The sequence below is a fragment of the Hylobates moloch genome, unplaced genomic scaffold (genome assembly GCF_009828535.3).
Source record: "Hylobates moloch isolate HMO894 unplaced genomic scaffold, HMol_V3 SCAFFOLD_7, whole genome shotgun sequence".
NCBI classification, from domain to species: domain Eukaryota; kingdom Metazoa; phylum Chordata; class Mammalia; order Primates; family Hylobatidae; genus Hylobates; species Hylobates moloch.
Window position 1 is genome coordinate 93811461 of NW_026652282.1, and position 19097 is coordinate 93830557.

The window sequence follows — 19097 nt, forward strand, 5'->3', positions numbered from 1 at the left end:
TTTTCTTTCTGAGAGCCAAGCATCACTGTTTTAAGTCTGTTGTGTCCCTTGAAACACAGAAAGCCATGCCTAAGAGGAGTGATCTGACTGGTCAGCATATGCATAACTATTCTTCTCATGAGACTATAAATTTCTTTTTTTATAACATCCCCCAAAATAATTTATTTTTATTTATTATTTTAAATTTTGTTTTTAATTGATTCATTATTGTACATATTTATGGGGTACAGTGTGATGTTTCAATACATGTATACACTGTATAATCAGACAATTTGCCTTTTTGCTATTGAGTTGAGTTTCTTATATATTCTGAGAATTAACCCCATGTCAGATGTATCGTTTACAAATATTTTTTTCCTACACTGTATGTTGTCTCTTCACTCTGTTGATTATTTCCTTCTCTGTGCAAAAGCTTTTTAGTTTAATGCAATCCCATTTGTCTATTTTTGCTCTTGTTGCCTGTACTTTTAAGCTTTTATCAAAAACAACTTTCCTGACCAGTGCCATAAAGTGTTTCTCCTTTTTTTTTTTTGAGTAATTTTACGGTTTCAGGTTTCATATTTATGTCTTAAACAATTTTGAGCTGATTTTCTTAATTTTTAATTTTATTGGTACATAGTAAGTCTATATATTTGTGGGGTACATGAGATATATTGATACAAGCATACCATGCATAATAATCATATCAGGATAAATGGGGTATACACCATCTAAAGCATTTTTATTTCTTTGTGTTACAGACATTCCAATATACCGTTTTAGTTATTTTAAAAATATTCGGTAAAATATTGTTGTTTGTAATCACCCTGCTGTGCTAATACTAGCTCTTTTTCATTCTATCTAACTATGTCTTTGCACCCATTAAGCATATCCACTTCCCCCACCCCAACTACTATCCTTCCCAGCCTCTGGTAACCATCATTCTCGTCTTTGTCTCCATGAATTCAATCATTTCAACTTTTAGCTCCCCCAAATGAGTGAGAACATGAGAAGTTTGTCTTTCTGTACCTGGCTTAATTCACTTAACATAATGTCCTCCAGCTCTATCCAGGTAGTTGCAAGTGACAGGACCTCATTCTTTTTTATGGCTGAATAGTACTATATCGTGTATATGCAGCACATTTTCTTTATCCATCCATCTGTTGATTGACAAGTAGGTTGCTTCCAAATCCTGGCTATTGTGAATAATGCTGCAATAAATATGGGAGTGAAGGTATTTCTTCAATGTACTGATTTCCTTTCTTTTGGGCATGTACCTAGCAGTGAGAATCCTGGATCGTATGGTAGTTCTATCTTTAGTTTTTTGAGGACACTCCAACCTGTTCTCTATAGTGGTTGTACTAATTTACATTCCCACCAACAGTGTACAAGGGCTCCCTTTTCTCCACATCCTTACCAGCATTTGTTATTGCCTTTTGGATAAAAGCCATTTTAACTAAGATGAGATGATAACTCATTGTGGTTTTGATTTTCATATCTCCGAAGATCAATGATGTTGAGCACCTTTTCATATACCTGTTTGCCATTTGTATGTGTTCTTTTGAGAAATGTCTTTGTAGATCTTTTGCCTATTTGATAGGCAGAGTAATAGTTTTTTTCCTATAGAGTTGTTTAAACTCCTTATATGTTCTGGTTATTAATCCATTGTCAGATGAATAGTGTGCAAATATTTTCTCTCATTCTATAGGTTGCCTCTTCACTTTGTAGATTGTTTCCTTTGCTATGCAGAAGCTTTTTAATGTCATGTGATCCAATTTGTCTATTGTTGTTTTAGTTCCCTGTGCTTGAGGGTTATTACTCGAGAAATCTTTGCCCAGACCAATGTCTTGAAGAGTTTTCCCAATGTTTTTTCATGGTAGTTTCATAGTTTGAGGTCTGAGATGTAAGCCTTTATTTCATTTTGATTTGATTTTTGTATATGGCAAGAGATATGGGTCTACTTTCACTCTTCTGCATGTGGATCTCCAGTTATCTCAGTGCCATTTATTGAAAAGACTGTCCTTTCCCCAATGTATGTTTTTGGCACCTTTGTTGAAAATAAGTTCATTGTAGATATATGGGTTTATTTCTGGGTTCTCTATTCTGTTCCACTGGTCTATGTCTGTTTTTATGCCAGTACCATGCTGTTTTGGTTGCTATACCTCTGTAGTATGATTTGAAGTCAGGTAATGTGATTCCTCCAGTTTTGCTCCTTTTGCTCAGTGTGGCTTTGGCTATTTTGGGTCTTTTGTTGTTCTACACATATTTTAGGATTTTTTTCCTATTTCTGTGAAGAACGCCATTGGTATTTGCACTTAATCTATAGATTGCATTGGGTAGTATGTACATTTTAGCAATATTGATTCTTCTAATCCATGAACATGGAGTATATTTCCATTTTTTGTGTCCTCTTCAATATCTTGCCTCAGCGTTTTATAGTATAAATTGTAGAAGTCTTTCACTTCTTTGGTTAGTTTATTGCTAGCTATTTGATTTGTACCTATGGTAAATGAGATTACTTTCTTGATTTATTTTTCAGATTGTTTACTGTTGACGTACAGAAAGGTTAATGATTTTGGGATGTTGATTTTGTATCCCGCAACTTTACTGAATTTGTTTATCAGTTCTAATAGTTTTTTTATAGTCTCTAGGTTTTTCCAAATATAACATGTCATCTGCAAATAAGGATAATTTGACTTCTTCCTTTCCAGTCTGGATGCCCTTTATTTTTTTCTCTTGTCTGGTAGCTCTAGCTAGAACTTCTAGTACTATGTTGAATAGCAGTCATGAAAGTGGGCATCCTTGTCTTATTCCAGATCTTAGAGGAAAGGAAAGGATCATTCAGTACGATACTAGCTGTGGTCTGTTTTATGTGGCTTTTATTGTGTTGAAATGTGTTCCTTGTACAACCAGAGTTTTAGGGATTTTATCATGAATGGATGCTGAATGTTATCAAATGTTTCTTCAGCATCAATTGAAATAATCATATGGTTTCTGTCTTTCATTCTGTTGATATTATGTATCACATTGATTGATTTATATATGTTAAACCATCCTTGCATCTCTGGGATAAGTCTCACTTGGCCATGATGAGTGACCTTTTAAATGTGTTGTTGAATGCGGTTTGCTACTATTTTGTTGAGGATTTCTGCTTCAATATTCCTCAGGAATATTGATTTGTAGTTTTCTTTTTTTGATGGGTCTTTATCTGGCTTCGGTATCAGGGTAGTACAGGACTTAGAATGAACTAGAAATATTCTCTCCTCCTCCATTTTTCAGAATAGTTTGAGTAGGCTTGGGATTAGTTCTTCTTCAAATGTTTGGTAAAATTCAGCAGTGAAACCATCAGGTCCTGGGCTTGTCTTTCTTTGCTGGGAAACTTTTTATTATAGCTTTGATCTCATTACTTTTTATTGGTCTATTTAGGTTTTGGATTTTTTCATGGTTCATTCTTGGTAAGTTGAATGCATCTAGAAATTTATTCATTTCTTCTAGATCTTTCCATTTATTTGAATATAGTTGCTCATAGTAGACGCTAATGATCCTTTTAATTTTTGAGGCATCAGTTGTAGTTTCCCATTTTTAATCTCTGATTTTATTTATTTGCGCCTTCTCTCTTTTTTTCTTAGTCTGGCTAAAAGTTTGTTGATTTTGATCTTTTCTAAAAACCAACTTTTCATTTCATTGACCTTTTCTATTTTTCGTTTCATTTATTTCTGCTCTGATCTTTATTATTTCTTCTACTAATTTTGTGTTTGGTTTGCTCTTGCTTTGGTAGTTCATTAAGATGCAACATTAGGTCATTTATTTGAAGTTTTTCTACTTTCTTGATGTAAGCACTTATAGCTATAAACTTTCCTCTTAGTAGTGCCTTCCTTGTATCCTATAAATTTTGATATGTTTTGTTTCCATTTTCATTTGTTTCAAAAAATTTTAAAATTTTCTTCTTAATTTCTATAGGTTCATGTATCTCAAGATAGGAGATATTATCCCACTATTATTTCAGGAGCATATTATTTACTTTCCATGTGTTTGTTTAGTTTCCAAAATACCTCTTGTTATTTATTTCTGGTTTATTCCATTGTGGTTCGAGAAGATGCGGAGTCTCTGTTGCCCAGGCTGGAGTGCAGTGGGACGATCTGGACTCTTTGTACCAAATTATAAACAAAACTTAAGGCCATGTCAGGCAAGCACGAAGTCACGCACCCTGACATGTAAAGCAAAAAATATGTTCTGGCCAGGTGTGGTGGCTTACGCCTGTAATCCCAACACTTTGGGAGGCTGAGGTGGGCGGATCACCAGGTCAGGAGATAGAGACCATCCTGGCTAACATGGTGAAATTCTGTCTCTACTAAAACTACAAAAAAATTAGCCGGGTGTGGTGGCAGGCGCCTGTTGTCACAGCCACTAGGGAGGCTGAGGCAGGAGAATGGCATGAACCCAGGAGGTGGAGCTTGCAGTGAGCAGAGATCATGCCACTGCACTCCAGCCTGGGCGACAGAGCAGGACTACGTCTAGAAAAAAAAAAAAAGAATACAGTATGTTCTGACTGTCATGAGGTTATTCTTTTTCCCTAGCAGCTAAACAAGCACTGGTCTTGAGATAAGCAACGTTAAAGCAAATTCAGTGTCAATGTATGCTAACTGGCCCCCGGCCACTCTTCCTTTGATTGGACAAAAGACTGATTTCAGTAACTTTTCCTGATCAAAGGGCACCAACAATGGACTGGTCCTGGTGGGTTTACAGAGGCTGCACACTTGAGTGCCTTGATGTCCCCGCTTCACCTTTTGACATATAGGACCTAACTGTAATACATTTAAATGTTAAGTCTCCACCCTAAAATGAACATGGGTTGTATGTTGCTTGCATGTTTTGTCAATATGCACATGTCAGGAACACCTTCATATATATTCATATCACCTCCTATAACCTGTTAACTATATATGTTTAGCTAATCCATTCAGCATGAAGTTCCTACTCCAACCCTTCCTTCAACGTGCCTGTCTCTGGTCTTTGCTGGAGGTTATTCTTCCCAACCTGTGATATGACCACCTTGCAGGCTCTAACCTATAAAATAAATAGTCTTGTTTCCTAAATTTATAGATCTTGTGTGATTTTTAACAGTAGGGAAAGACTTTTTCCTGAAGATGTGTCTTAGGGTGTTGATTTGGTAAGGTGCTTTGGCTTTGCTTCTGTATAAGCACAGTAAGGTAGTCTCTGTTTAATTTCTTCAGCTATAATCAATGTCAACAGTGTCTGCAAGCGCTTCAGTGCCCTAGGCTGTGGGTATTGTGGTGGTGTGGCTTTGCTGGTAATGATGCTGCTGGGTAGGTCAGGGATGAGCAAAGTGTGGCAGTTCCACCAGTCGTGGAAGTGGCTTCCCCACTGTGCAGGGTCGCTTGTTCCTTGAAATGCAGAGCACTGCATAGGCTTGGGTGTCAAAATCACAGCTGTTCTACTTGGTCTAGGCTCCAAGCAACTGGGGTGTGGCATTGCAGCCACTTGTGTGAGTATGATGGAATGCCAGTGGGGCGTCAGAGACGGGGAGATACAGTGGCTATTGGCCTCCAGAGCAAGATGCATTCTAGCAGTGGCTCTAGTCTCAAGATAGTGCTGTGAGGGAGGGTACACCATGTGGGCTCCTCCTCTGGAACAATGCAGCCACATGGACTCCAGGCAGCTCCCTAAACTGGGCTCAGTGTCTGTGAGGACTGTGGGACTCTGCTGTAGCAAGGACTGCAGGTGTCAGTGGCAGTAATGAGGGCTGCTGGGGATCTTCTGTTTATATTTTCCCCATGACGAGAAGCCCACGCTGTCTCTGAGCCAGTCTCAGCAAGAGAGACAGGGTCATGGAGGCAGGGTGCTTCACTTCCCTCTCTATGCTGCCGTTCTGAGTTTCCCCGCTCCACAGGGAATTCACCAGTCCCTTGCTATATTCTAGTGTTCTCCCTTAGACACTCTAGTTGTAGTGTAGTTGTTTAATTGTTGTTTTTGTACTTTTTGCGGAGGGGATGAATGTTAGGTACCTCTAATCAGCCATCTCTCTTGGTGATGTCACTCTGAGTACACATTTCTTGAAAGCACTAACTGGATATTTCAATTTGATTGTGAGGCATATGATTAGTAGTCAAAAATACTTAGAAAGTTGAACAGAACTAAATAGAGTTAATCATTTGCTGAAACTCTGTCATCAATGAATTGTTCTAGATAGACACTACTTGTAGCTGCTTTATTGATTTGCAGCTCCATTGTAAATGGTAGCATTTCTGATGATTCCTCAAAGGCAAAGTGGAGTGGTAGAAAGAGTAGCTTGGGGGACAGGAAGTATCTGTGTCAGTTCAGGCTCAGCTGAGTGACCTTGAAGTGTGGTCACTTCAGACCACAGGATCTTGAAACTCCCTACAATTCCATTCTGTGAATGAAGTACGCTATGTTTACTGAAAGTTAGCACAGATACATGAGAGTAGGTAACTCAGTTTATCACTTTGGCCCGTATGATGCCATGCAGTCATTCTGTCCTTTTCTCTCAATTTAAACTAAATGATTTATTTTCTTGATTTGATTGACAAAATCCATTGTTTTCACCTAGAAGTCTGACTTTGGAATGGGAATCAAAGCAAATAATAGAATTATCATGATATCATATCATTAAACCTATTTGTCATATAAGGAAACTGATGCTTAAACAAGGTAAATGACCTTCCCAAGGTCGTTCAGTCTGAATTATTAACCACTATGTGCTAGTGGGTGCTTAATACATTTTTTTAATGAATAAATGACATTAGCCAGCAGGTGATTTGAGCAGCATGGCTTCAACTAGTGGGAGTAGGAGTAGTACTAGCTACCATTTATTGAGTACTTACTAGATATCATGGACTCTTCTGAGTAATATGCATGTATTATTTCATTTGATTCTCACTGTAACACTATGAAATAGACTTCATTATCATTCCTAGTTACAGATGAAGAAATTGGGGTTTGGAGAGATTAAGTTATTTGTCCAAGGAAACACATCTAATAAGTGGCTGACTTCAAAGCCTATGGTCTTTCTACCACTGCAGGCTATCTATAAATAGCAGGATGACTTTTATAATTTTCTCCTTGAATTTCTGCTTTTATATTAAGTGTTTGAGATTTATAGGCTAGACATTTTATTTTCCTTCTCCATGATCCAGTCACCTTTCTCCAGGCCCTCGCTGTCCCCCTCCACACTGTGTAATCTCAGTCTGAGACAAAAAAACAGATAGGAGGAGGAGTAAATGAAGTGTCCCATTGCTGATTTTCTATAATCTCAACATAAACACTTATCAGTGTTGTTGAGATTTAATCTCTCTAGCTCATCTGTGAGACCAATTTTAATTTTGAGCCATCTGCCACAGACAAATGAGTAATTATGGAAGAGCCCAGAGGGGCGGGCCATGGGGAGAAGGTTGGCTTAGCCTCTTTTCACCTGCTTGCATTGACGCAAGTGACCAAGAAAGAAAATTACTTGGGTGGGTTGTTGATACAGTGGCCAGCAGCTCTACCTCCCTGTTGCTCAAATCCTTAGACTCTAGTGAAAAAGGAAGGATGACTTTGAGGTCATGCAGATTGCCTGGCAACAGACGGAAGAGCATTGCCATCAGGGCCAGGCAGAAGGAGGTAATCTTAGAACTAAGTTGGCTTGTTTACCAGCCTCTTCCTCTCACTCCACTGGTGGTGCCTTGTGAGAAGTACCGTTTGCCAGCTGGTCTCTCCATACCATACGACATGCTAAGTCAAATGGGTGGAGTAAAGCTGAAAATAATAGTTATTGACCTCTGTGTAGCATTTATCAAACCTTTTTTTCAAAAGACTTGGGCATATCTTAACCTTATTTCTTTCTCACAATAGGTTTCTGGATTAGGTAGGGCTGGGTATTGTTAGCTTCATTTTGCAGATGGTGAAGTTGAGCTACAGAGAGATTCTGTGCCCAAGGTCACACTGTTAGCTACAAGCTGGCTTGCACCGTGAACGGTGAATTAGAGTCTGCCACTCTGTCTTGTAGGCCAGTGGCTTTTAAGCTGTGTTCACTCCTCAGGGGCCAAGGAGGTGTGGGAGTAGAAGAGTGTGTGTGTGTGTGTGTGTGTGTGTGTGTGTGAGAGAGAGAGAGAGAACGAACAAGTGGGTTTGAAACCCAACCTGCACTTAAACTAGGGAAACTCTGCTTGGGTCTGTTTTGCATCTGAGTAGGTTTTCATTTAATGAAAGACTCTACTGCTGAAAATGTTTAACAACCACTTGTTCAGACAAATATTTCTCATAGAGAGTATAGTGGGTTGAACTGTGTCCCCCAAAAGATATATTCAAGTCTTAACTCTTGGTACTTGTGAATGTGACCTTATTTGGAAGAAGGGTCTTTGCAGATTTAATCAAGTTAAGATGAGGTCATCCTGGATTAGGGTGGGCACTAAATCAAATGACTGGTATCTTCATAATAAAAAGGAGAGGAAGATTTAGGTAAAGAGACAGAGAAGAAAACTACAGAGACACAGAAGACAGATACAGAGGAGAACTCTGACAACAGAGGCAGAGATTGTAGTGATGCAGCTGTAAGCCAAGGTACGCAGAGGATTATCAGCAACCACCAGAGACTAGCAGGGAGGCATGGAACAGATTCTCCCTCCAGAAGAAACCAGCCATGCTGATATATTTTTATCAGACTTCTGACCTCTTGACCTGTGAGAGAAGACATTTTTGTTGTTTTAAGCGACCCAATTTATGGTCATTTGTTATGGCAGCCCTAGGAAACAAATACAGAGAGGTACATGGACCTCTTACCTAGAAACAGGCGGGGTGCATTTGTTAAAATTCTGATTTCAGGCCTAAACTCCAAGATTCTGAATCTGTAGGTATGTAGTGGGGCTCAGAAATCTGCATTTTGACAAGTTTCTCATGTGCACAACAATTGATTTAGAGCTGGTTTTGAGCATACACAGACGTGAGTCTCCTCTCTGAATTGCGGTTGGATTTGCTCTCCCTGATAACAGTACTCCTCTCGTGGTTTCTACAGTCAGTGGCTCAAAGGTAGCAAGCATACTAGACCAGAAATAGGTGGGCATTAGACCTTATGTTGTCTCAAGAATTTTGAATTCTGAGACCAATTTCAGATGATTTACCCAACAAAAATCACAAATTTCCCTGGTTGTCAAAATCTACCCCTAAGTAAATAGGCCACAGTGATTACGGAGTGGGCCAAGAGGGTCAGATTTCTGGAGCAACAAGTCCACAGAGTAACATATAACATACACACACAAACATACATAGACACACACACCCCTGTTTGGTGAGGAAAATTCTACCTGATAGAGTATCATCATATTTTTAAAGATTTCGTTCTTATTAAAAGTGAAAGTCTCCATATCAAAGTTGATCCTTGAAGTTACTGTCAGCCCCTTATGCCCAGCCCCTGACCTTTGTCTGAGATGATAGACTAAAAGACGGGGAAGAGCACAAGAGTCTGGGATAAAGATAGAGCAGACAGCTTCTTACTTCTAGCCTGGAGCTAAAGCCCTTGCCCAGTAAAGCCAAGGAAGGCAGTGGTTTATCTTTCCAAGAGTGATGGAGGTCAACTGTGCCCAGTCTCCTGGAAAGATAAGGGAGGGACTCAGTGAAAAAGAGTGGTTGTTTGAATTCCATGTGTGGGAGAAAGGCCTCCCTGAAAATGGCTTGCTCATCTAAACCAAAGGTCCTTCAGAAGGTCTGTGTTTGCTCACATCCCTGATGGCTCCCAAGTAAACAAATTTTGTTTCTATCTCCCAGAAAGACAGAGCTCCAGTACTGTGACAGTTATAGTTACTGCCATGTGACTTATCACAGAGATTGTCTGAGCAATGGAAGAAAATGAAATTTAGCAGAGGCTCATGGTGGGGGTTAGAGGGAGAGAGAAGAAAGGGAGGAGAAGGCTGCTGAAGAGACTTGGGAATGGAGCTGATAACTTTGTGGGTTTGTACATACAGTGTGATAGCTAAGTATGGACAAAGTAGGTCTTATATTGGGAATGTGTATGAAAGGGTCCTGATAAAAACCTGCCCGAGCCAAGTAGCTTTACCCAGGTTCCATAGGATTGACTTTCCACTGTCAGCGGGTTCATTCCTGTAAGTTAAGTAGTACCTTTCCCCAGGGAGGTCATGCCTTTGATTGCACTTTAGTATAAGTTTGCCTAGTGTCTTTCTTCCCGACTGGCAGAGCCTCAGCATTCAGTAGAGCATAGGGGAAAGATGGAGGAAATGAGGGCCATCAAATGAGAACTTGGCCCACTTTCAAAACTCAGACAGAGCTGGCATTACTAGCCTCCTTCTTGGAACCTTCTCTGTGATCTCCTCATTCCCAAAACGGTAATGAAGCTAAATCAAGTTGAATATGAAAGTCCAGAGGGTCTTGTTCAATCAGCAAGCCATGTGCTTTTCTGGAAAATTCACTTAACTCTTTCATGTTCCTCAGCAAACATTTATATATCACCCATCATGTACTAGGCACTGGGTTAAGTACTGATGAGGGAAACATGGAAACCACTGAACATTAGATTTTTGCCTCACATTTGAGAAACAATTTAATTACAGAAATCAGACATTTACACAAGTAAGGCTAGCCAATAGTACAAAATGATATGTGATTGGTGTCAAGTGAAGGGAAAAGCCAATGGGCTGCAGATTCTGAGGTTGGCAAAGTCATTCTGGAGCAGTGTAGCTGGGTAAGCCTTAGTATAGAATAGCACATTAAATCACCCAGGCACTTGGCAGGGCTCTGGGGAAATTGGGGATAAAACATATCGGTTTTAATGGAGATAGTGAGGTGGACCGAGTCAAGTCAGGAACATATTCACACCTCTCTGCTTTGCTAGTCATCCAAATCCTTCAGGCCCCTCCTTTCCAGAGGGCTGATATACCCTCCATTGATCTACTTTGTCTCAGAACTTCTGTGCTGGGAATCCTGACTTACTCAGACTGCTAGGGAAGCAGTGTGGCTTAGTGGTTAAGAGAGTGTGTTCAAGAGCTAAGCTGCCTGGGTTTGAATGCTGGTTCTCACATTTACTAGTTGTGATCTTGGACAATTGACCTAATCATCATGTGAGTCAATTTTTCTTTTTTATTTATTTATTTATTTTGAGACACAGTGTCTCTCTGCCACCCAGGCTGGAGTACAGTGGTGTGATCTTGGCTCACTGCAACCTCCGCTTCCTGGATTCAAGCGATTCTCCTGTCTCAGCCTTCTGAGTAGCTGGAATTACAGGCCTGCACTACCACACCCAGCTAATTTTTGTGTTTTTAGTAGAGACCGGGTTTCTCCTAGGCTGGTCTTGAACTCCTGAGCTCAAGTGAACTGCCCACCTCGGGCAAATCCCAAAGTGCTGGGATTACAGGCGTGAGCCACTGCAGCTGGTCTCAATTTTTCTTATGGTAAAATAGGGATGATAATAATACTGTCTATCTAATAGAGTTGCTAAGAGGATTGAATGGGATAAGCCATGTCAGATACTTAGCACGGTGTGGGTTGTATGTTACTCATTCATTAAATATACACTTATGAAGTGTTGGTGATGTACCAATAATTTTTCTAGTGATGTAATACATCAGTGAACAAGAGAGAGAAAGTCCTACTCTCTTGGTACTGTGTTCAATGCTGATGGCGGAGGGGGATTCAGGCCCTTTACTCAAGGAACTTTTATTATCACATAGTGTCTTTGCTTTCTGCTCCATTTATTACAATTCTTCGTCCATGAGTTATAATTAAGTTTATTTTCATTCTTTTTTGTTTGATTAGGCAAATATGAAAGCTATGAATTTCCTTTAAACTCAGCTTTGGCCATATACCGTTAGATTTGATGCTGAGTGTTTCTACTATTACTATTTCTAAGAAATTTGCAATTTTGTTTTTGTTATGTACTATTTCTACTTTTTGGAAAGTGTTGAAGTATTCCAATTTTGATGATTCAGTATTTTTTTGTCCCTACTATGTGCATAATTCTGTGTTCCTAAAGAAGAGAGTCAGTGAAGAGAGACCTGTCTGACTTGAGGGGTGTTTAGAAGGGGCTAGGGGAATACAGGACTGGAAAGACCATTGCATGAGGGCATCGAGGTGCAAGCTTCATGGATTGGTTCCTTTTCTAATAACTACAGTTATTGAAAGTGTTGGGGTACAGAAAATAATTCCCCAAAATATGGCACTTAAGCATGCTGAGTGCTTTGAAAAATGGAAAGGCCGCTGGGCGCAGTGGCTCACACCTGTAATCCTAGCACTTTGGGAGGCTGAGGTGGGCGGATTGCCTGAGCTCAGGAGTTCAAGACCAGCCTGGGCAACACGTTGAAATCTCGTCTCTACTAAAATACAAAAAATTAGCCAGGCATGGCGATGTGCACCTCTAGTCCCAGCTACTCGGGAGGCTGAGGCAGGAGAGTTGCTTGAACCCGGGAGGCGGAGGTTGCAGTCAGCCGAGATTGCGCCACTGCACTCCAGCCTGGGTGACAGAGTGAGACTCCATCTCCAAAAAAAAAAAAAAAAAAAAGAAAGAAAAGTGGAAAGGCCTCAAAAATAAGCCTCAGAACTGAGCTCTCTCTTTCTGACCTTTGTCCACCTCCCTGTCTCTGATCCTTTTTAAGGATACACCCTGAGGGACTCTCTGTAACTTCCTTATCTGAGTAAAGAAGCTTCTTTTCAAAAGAAATACAATTGTCTTAAGACTCTCTCCCTAGAAATCTAATCAAATAACCAAGAAAGATCAACCATGGAGAAGAGATGGGCAGTCATCACCATGACCCGATGGACTTTTCATGTATTTGTCTGAGGGCAGCTCCAAGAGATTACCTAGGGGACTTTATCTGCATAATAACAAAACATAAAGTGGGGGAAGGACACCCTTTTCAACAAATGGTGCTGGGATAATTGGCGAGCCACATGTAGGAGAATGAAACTGGATCCTCATCTCCCACCTTATACAAAAATCAACTCAAGATGGATTAAGAACTTAAACCTAAGACCTGAAACTATAAAAATTCTAGAAGATACCATTGGAAAAACCCTTCTAGATGTTGGCTTAGGCAAGGATTTCATGACCAAGAACCCAAAAGCAAATGCAATAGAAACAAAGATAAATTGCTGGAACTTAATTAAACTAAAGAGCTTTTGCACAGCAAAAGGAACAGGCAGCAGAGTTAACAAACAACCCACAGAGTGGGAGAAAAATCTTTGCAGTCTATACGTCTGACAAAGGACTAATATCCAGAATCCACAATGAAAATCTCAAGCAAATCAACAACAACAACAACAAAAACAATCCCATCAAAAAGTGGGCTAAGGACATGAATAGACAATTCTCAAAAGAAGATATACAAATGGCCAACAAACATATGAAAAAATGCTCAACATCGCTGATAATCAGGGAAATGCAAATCAAAACCACAGAGCGATACCACCTCACTCCTGCTAGAATGGCCATAATCAAAAAATTAAAAAAAAGAGTAGATGTTGGCATGGATGCAGTGAACAGGGAACACTTCTATGCTGCTGGTGGGAATGTAAACTAGTACAACCACTATGGAAAACAGTATGGAGATTCTTTAAAGAGCTACAAGTAGAACTATCATTTTATCCAGCAATCCCACTACTGGGTATCTACCCAGGGGAAAGAAGTCATTATACGAAAAAGATACTTGCACACGCATATTTATAGCAGAACAATTCACAATTGCAAAAACGTGTAACCAACCTAAATGCCCATCAATCAACAAGTGGATAAAGAAACTGTGGCATTTTTTTTTTTTTTTTTTTTTTTTTTTTTTTATATATACACACACAATGGAATACTACTCAGCCATAAAAAGGAATGAATTGGCTGGGCACGGTGGCTCACGCCTGTAATCCCAGCACTTTGGGAGGCCAAGGTGGGCGGATCACGAGGTCAGGAGATCAAGACCATCCTAGCTAACACAGTGAAAACCCTGTCTCTACTAAAAATACAAAAAAATTAGCCAGGCATGTTGGCAGGTGCCTGTAGTCCCAGGTACTCAGGAGGCTGAGGCAGGAGAATGGCATCAACCCAGGAGGTGGAGCTTGCAGTGAGCCGAGATCGCACCACTGCACTCCAGCCTGGGTGACAGAGTGAGACTCTGTCTCAAAAAAAAAAAAAAAGAATTAATTAATGGCATATGCAGCAACCTGGATGAGACTGGAGACCATTTTCCTAAGTGAAGTAATTCAGGAATGGAAAAACAAACATCGTATGTTCTCACTCATAAGTGGGAGCTAAGCTATAAGGATGCAAAGGCATCAGAATGACACAATGGACTTTGGGGACTCAGGGGACAAGCATGGGAAGGGGGAGAGGAATAAAAGACTACAAATAGGCTGCAGTATATACTGCTCAGGTGATGGGTGCACCAAAATCTCACAGATCAGCACTAAAGAACTTACTCATGTAACCAAACACTACCTGCTCTGCAATAACCTGTGGAAATTTAAGAAAAAAAAAAAAGACAGCATTAGTTCTTGTGCAGTTCCACCCCTCACTTTCCCTTAACTTGTTGGCACCATCCAACGTCCAAAGATAATAATTTATAAAATAATGTTTGCCTCCCAGGTCCATACATTTCTCCCCTATGAAGAGAGTATTTATGTCTCAAACATCTGACTTTTCTTTGAGCCTCAAACTTTGTGTGTGGTTTCCATGTCCATATGCATGTTAATAAATTTTGTATGCCATTTTCTCCTATTAATCTGCCTATCGTAAGTTCATTTTCAGTGAACCTTTAGACAGCAGAAGGGAAGCTACAAAAGGATGCATAGGAATAACAGGTTCATAATGCTATTTTAGGGAGAATAAGGCAGCATTATTGCTTGGGATTTGAGAGAGGGGAACATGCTAGAGACAAGGAGACCAGTTAGAAGAGCTTTATATTAATCCAGGACAGCAGTTCTCAAACTTGATTGATTGTACATGAGAATCCTCTGGAGGACATGTTGGGCCCCCACCCCAGAGTTTCTGATTCAATAGGGCTGTGGCAGAGGCCTGAGAATTTGCATTTCTAACAAGTTTCCAGGTAATGCTGATGCTGCTAGTCAAGGGACCACACTTTAGGAACCACTCATCTAAGAGAGAGATGTTGAGAACCAGAGTCAGACTGGAGAAAGATGAACTAGAGAGGAGGGAAAGTATATAAAAGATATTTGGAAGGAAGGAACCACAGGAGTCGGGGATTGGACATGGGAGCAAGGGAGCCAGACAAATAAAAGATGACTTCAGAGTATCAAACCTAGGTGCCTTGGAGGATATGAGAATGACAGAGGCAAAACCCCAAACATTTGGAGGTGGAATGAAGTCACTTGACAGGTACTGGAAAAATATATGAGGCCTTATTCCATAAGCATCTGCACCATGGTGCTCAAGTTTAAAGGCCTCCTGTATTGTCTTCAGAGAGAGGCTAATGAGAAGTAGAAAGCCCAACTCTGTATTTTGTCTCTCCTTTTCTAGAATATATAACCTTTGAGAAGAGGAGGAAACGGAAGATAGAAAGCAGGGTGTACGAAGGTTAGAAGGGGCTTGAGTAGTCTGGAAACAAAGAACACATCATTGGTTGCTAAGTACGTTCAGTGAGTACTGAATGTATATGGGCAAACACTAATAAGGAAAAGGTAAATCAGTAAAACTCAGTATGGGCCACGTAGGGTAGCTCCAGGATGCTACCTGAGATCACTGGTGCAATTTCTGAGATAGGGCGTCTCAATTCCAGACCATCTAACCTTCCCTAGTTTCAGGGCTTCTGACCTGGCGCCCTGTTGTGCCTGGCTATTTCCCAGCCTGTAGGAATTTCTCTTACCTGCTTCTCTCCGCTGGGCCGCCTGTAGCTGAGCAGAAGCTCCACAGCGCCCACCACTTCCTTGCGTATGGCATAGAGCAATGCATCACCCACATACACACTGTGGTTCAGCAGTAGCTCCATGATCTCCAGGTTCTCGTTCTCAATGGCAATGAGCAGGGCACTCCGGCCCAGGGGGTCCATGCAGTTGATGTTAACATTATAGTAGATCTCAGCCTCCTGAAGGGCCTGCTTCACAGTGGCATAGTCCCCCTTCTCCACAGCATTGAGGAAGGCCTTCTCCTCTGCAGAGAGCTCTGTCTCAGCCCTCACAATTTGCAGGGGTATGCGGTCTCTGTATGGTGAGTAGTTGACCTTTTTGTAGTACAGTTGGGCCATGGTTCATAGCAATTTAGAAATCTGAGTGAGGAAACAGAGAAAGACCAAAAATATCCTTAGATACGTGGAGGTCTCAAGTGGCCAGTTATGGAGGCAGCCCTGCTAAGGGGTTAGAAAATCCTAAACTACTTCAATGACACAATCTTTTTTCCTCTTACAAAGAAGTATAACAGAAAAATCCCAGGCTTTGGGGTCAGGAAGACCTGGGCTTAAATCCTGGTTTTATGACTTACCAGTTCTGTGGTCTTGAATAAGTTACTTAAGCCCTCTGTGCTTTATTTATTAATACTAAGGTTATCAATCTTAATAATATTATTCGCAGTTATCATTTAGTGACTGCTTACTGTGTGCCAGGTCCTGTGCTACAGAATAATTCCTACCTCATAAAGCTATTGTGAGAGTTAACTAAGATATACATTATCAAAGCAACTGGCATAGGGTAAACCTCCTAAGACATGGCATAAGCTAGTTCCTACCTTCCTTCTCTTCTGGTGCCTGAAAATACTCATGGTAGCACTTCTGATTAGTGATGCAAAGTTGGAAATCTTCTTTGGCCAATTTCCTTCAGGCTCTAGGTCTCTGGTCCTATGCTAATTTTCAGGATTACATTTGTAACTGTCCCAGATGCACATCCTGGATTGAAATCCTATTTCAGTTCTAACTGCAACCCTGCTTCTTGCTGCTGCTCACTGGGGGAAGGGGTATTGATTCCAATAGGCCAAAGCCAACTGCAAAAGATAAGCATGTGCCCTCTGTGCCTGCTCATGATTTTTTCCTCTGCCATTTCAAATGAAAAGCTAACAGATCTGAGAATCTGTTTGATTAAGTTCTGATAAGTGAATGGTCTGTTTTATTTGTATCATACCTAAATCCAGGTTATATTTAATAGAATTAGTTTTAAAGTAAAAACCTAGTTATTGAGCTCCTACTATGTGTTTAAACTGTCTCTGGGAGACAAAGGTAAAAAGACAGCCTTTGTCTTCAATCACATAGAATGAATCGCAGTATAGAACTCTTGCCTCATAGTTTACAGATAAAATTTATACACATTCCTCATTAACTCCCTGTAGCGTCCCTGTGAGATGGGAATGATTATCTTCTCCAAGGGAGAAAATGAGGCTCAGATCTATTAGGTGTTGGCTCCACTTTTCCCCTCATCCCTGAGGCCTCCAGGCCACTCTAGAGGCTGAGTTAGGATGGACCTATTCCAGTGTCTTTCATTACTTAACTGTTTTGCCAGCTAAAGGACACGGAAATGTGATAAAGAGCCTCTTTTCTCACCTTCTGGATGTAAGAAAAGATAGAGACATGAAGCTTCCACCAACATTTACCTCAGTCTTCCAGGTAATGACATCCCTGCTTTGGCAGAGGGAGAGGCGTATCTTATATCAAGTGGTATTTGCAATTCATGTGCTTGTGACCTGGGAAGTTAGTATTTGAGGATGAGTGTTGCCTCTTGCCCTGAACAGGCCCAAATGACAAATTTCTCTCCACATCTAAATCCCAAGAGAACAGGGTGCTGTTTCACTGCCTGAAGAAGCACTGATACATTCTTTCATTACTTTCAAGCAAAGTGAAAGTAGTGAAAGTGGCTAAACGAACAGCACTTAGAGTAAGCATCTGCCAATACACAGCACAAAACTTTAATGATACTAATTGTAGACTGCCTCCCTGCCTTTACCTTGTAAACAAAAATGAGTGGGGGAGAGAAGGGATAGTGTGACCTCCTAAAGTGTGGACCAACAACCCAATTGGCTTCTATTTATTTAATCAATACAAACACACTGAGAGCCTCTATTGTGTCTAGCACTCTGCTAGCCCCCGCTAGGGGATAGGAAACAATACAACCTTGCTCATTGAAGGCTGGAGCTCTCACAGAAAGTTTCATAAAGATGGTAGCTCTTAGGCTAATCCTTGGAGGATGAATTAAACATGAAAGCGTGGGGGCAGTCCAGGCACTGCCGAGTGCAACAAGAAAGATGATGAGATCAGTTATGGCCTAGTTGGGTGATGGGTTGGGGGGAACGTGAGGGGTCTTATTTTTCAGCTTAATAGGATATAGGGATTAGAGGTGAGCTAACATTCCAAGGCAATAGCTCATAATCTTGGTATCCCCATCTGAAAAATGGTCTTGAACATTTGCTCTATGCCAGAAGCCGGGGCAATAAAGTTATAAAAATAATCACTAGTTTTGAATACTTAACGTGGCTCAGGCATGGTGCCAGGTACTGGGGTGGCACTATTACTACCACTGCCTCTAATGGTAATCATAATGAAGGCAACAAGCAGTACCATTCTTTGAATTCTCACTATGTGCCAGATGCATGGGTTAAAGTAGTGAAGAGAGACAACAGTAAAATCATGGTAATTTGTAACTTGAGGCAAGTATAATTGGACGATATATAGTCAGTTCAAAGTCCAGTTTTAATTTTCATCTCTTGCATTTGGAATTAGTCTGGTCTATGTAATTTTCCAGTGGACTCTAAGAGGCCTCAATAGTATTCCTCTTTAGAAAAAATAAATCTACAAAGGTTTGCCTGAGAGTGTACCATTAGAGTCACTCTTGCTTTAAGGGACTACATTGCCAAAACTACCCCTGGATGAAATAATAAATCACATGGCTAAAAACTAGTAATATATTAACATGAATTCCTTCATTAGGAACGTTGCTGTGACTTTGGAATTAAAGCAATGTCTGGCTAAAAGAATGGGAGTGAAGTGATGGAGGGTGAAGGAGAGGTCTGGTATCCAGCCTTGGAAATCTCTGTTAAATAGTGATTCCCAGCTCTATACTACGAATAAAGAATAATGCGCCGGGCGCGGTGGCTCACACCTGTAATCCCAGCACTTTGGGAGGCCGAGGCGGGCGGATCACAAGGTCAAGAGATCGAGACCATCCTGGCTAACACA

At 40.6% G+C, this 19097-nt stretch overlaps 1 protein-coding gene across 1 annotated transcript in view; it reads right to left on the reverse strand.

The window, feature by feature from the left end:
• Positions 1-19097, reverse strand: part of TRPC5 (transient receptor potential cation channel subfamily C member 5) — a 317096-nt gene that overhangs the window by 176454 nt on the left and 121545 nt on the right. Inside the window, exon 2 of the mRNA XM_032756245.2 lies at positions 15810-16208. Coding sequence (XP_032612136.2) covers positions 15810-16187 — 378 coding nt within the window. The 5' untranslated portion in view covers positions 16188-16208. The remainder of the gene's footprint in view (positions 1-15809; positions 16209-19097) is intronic.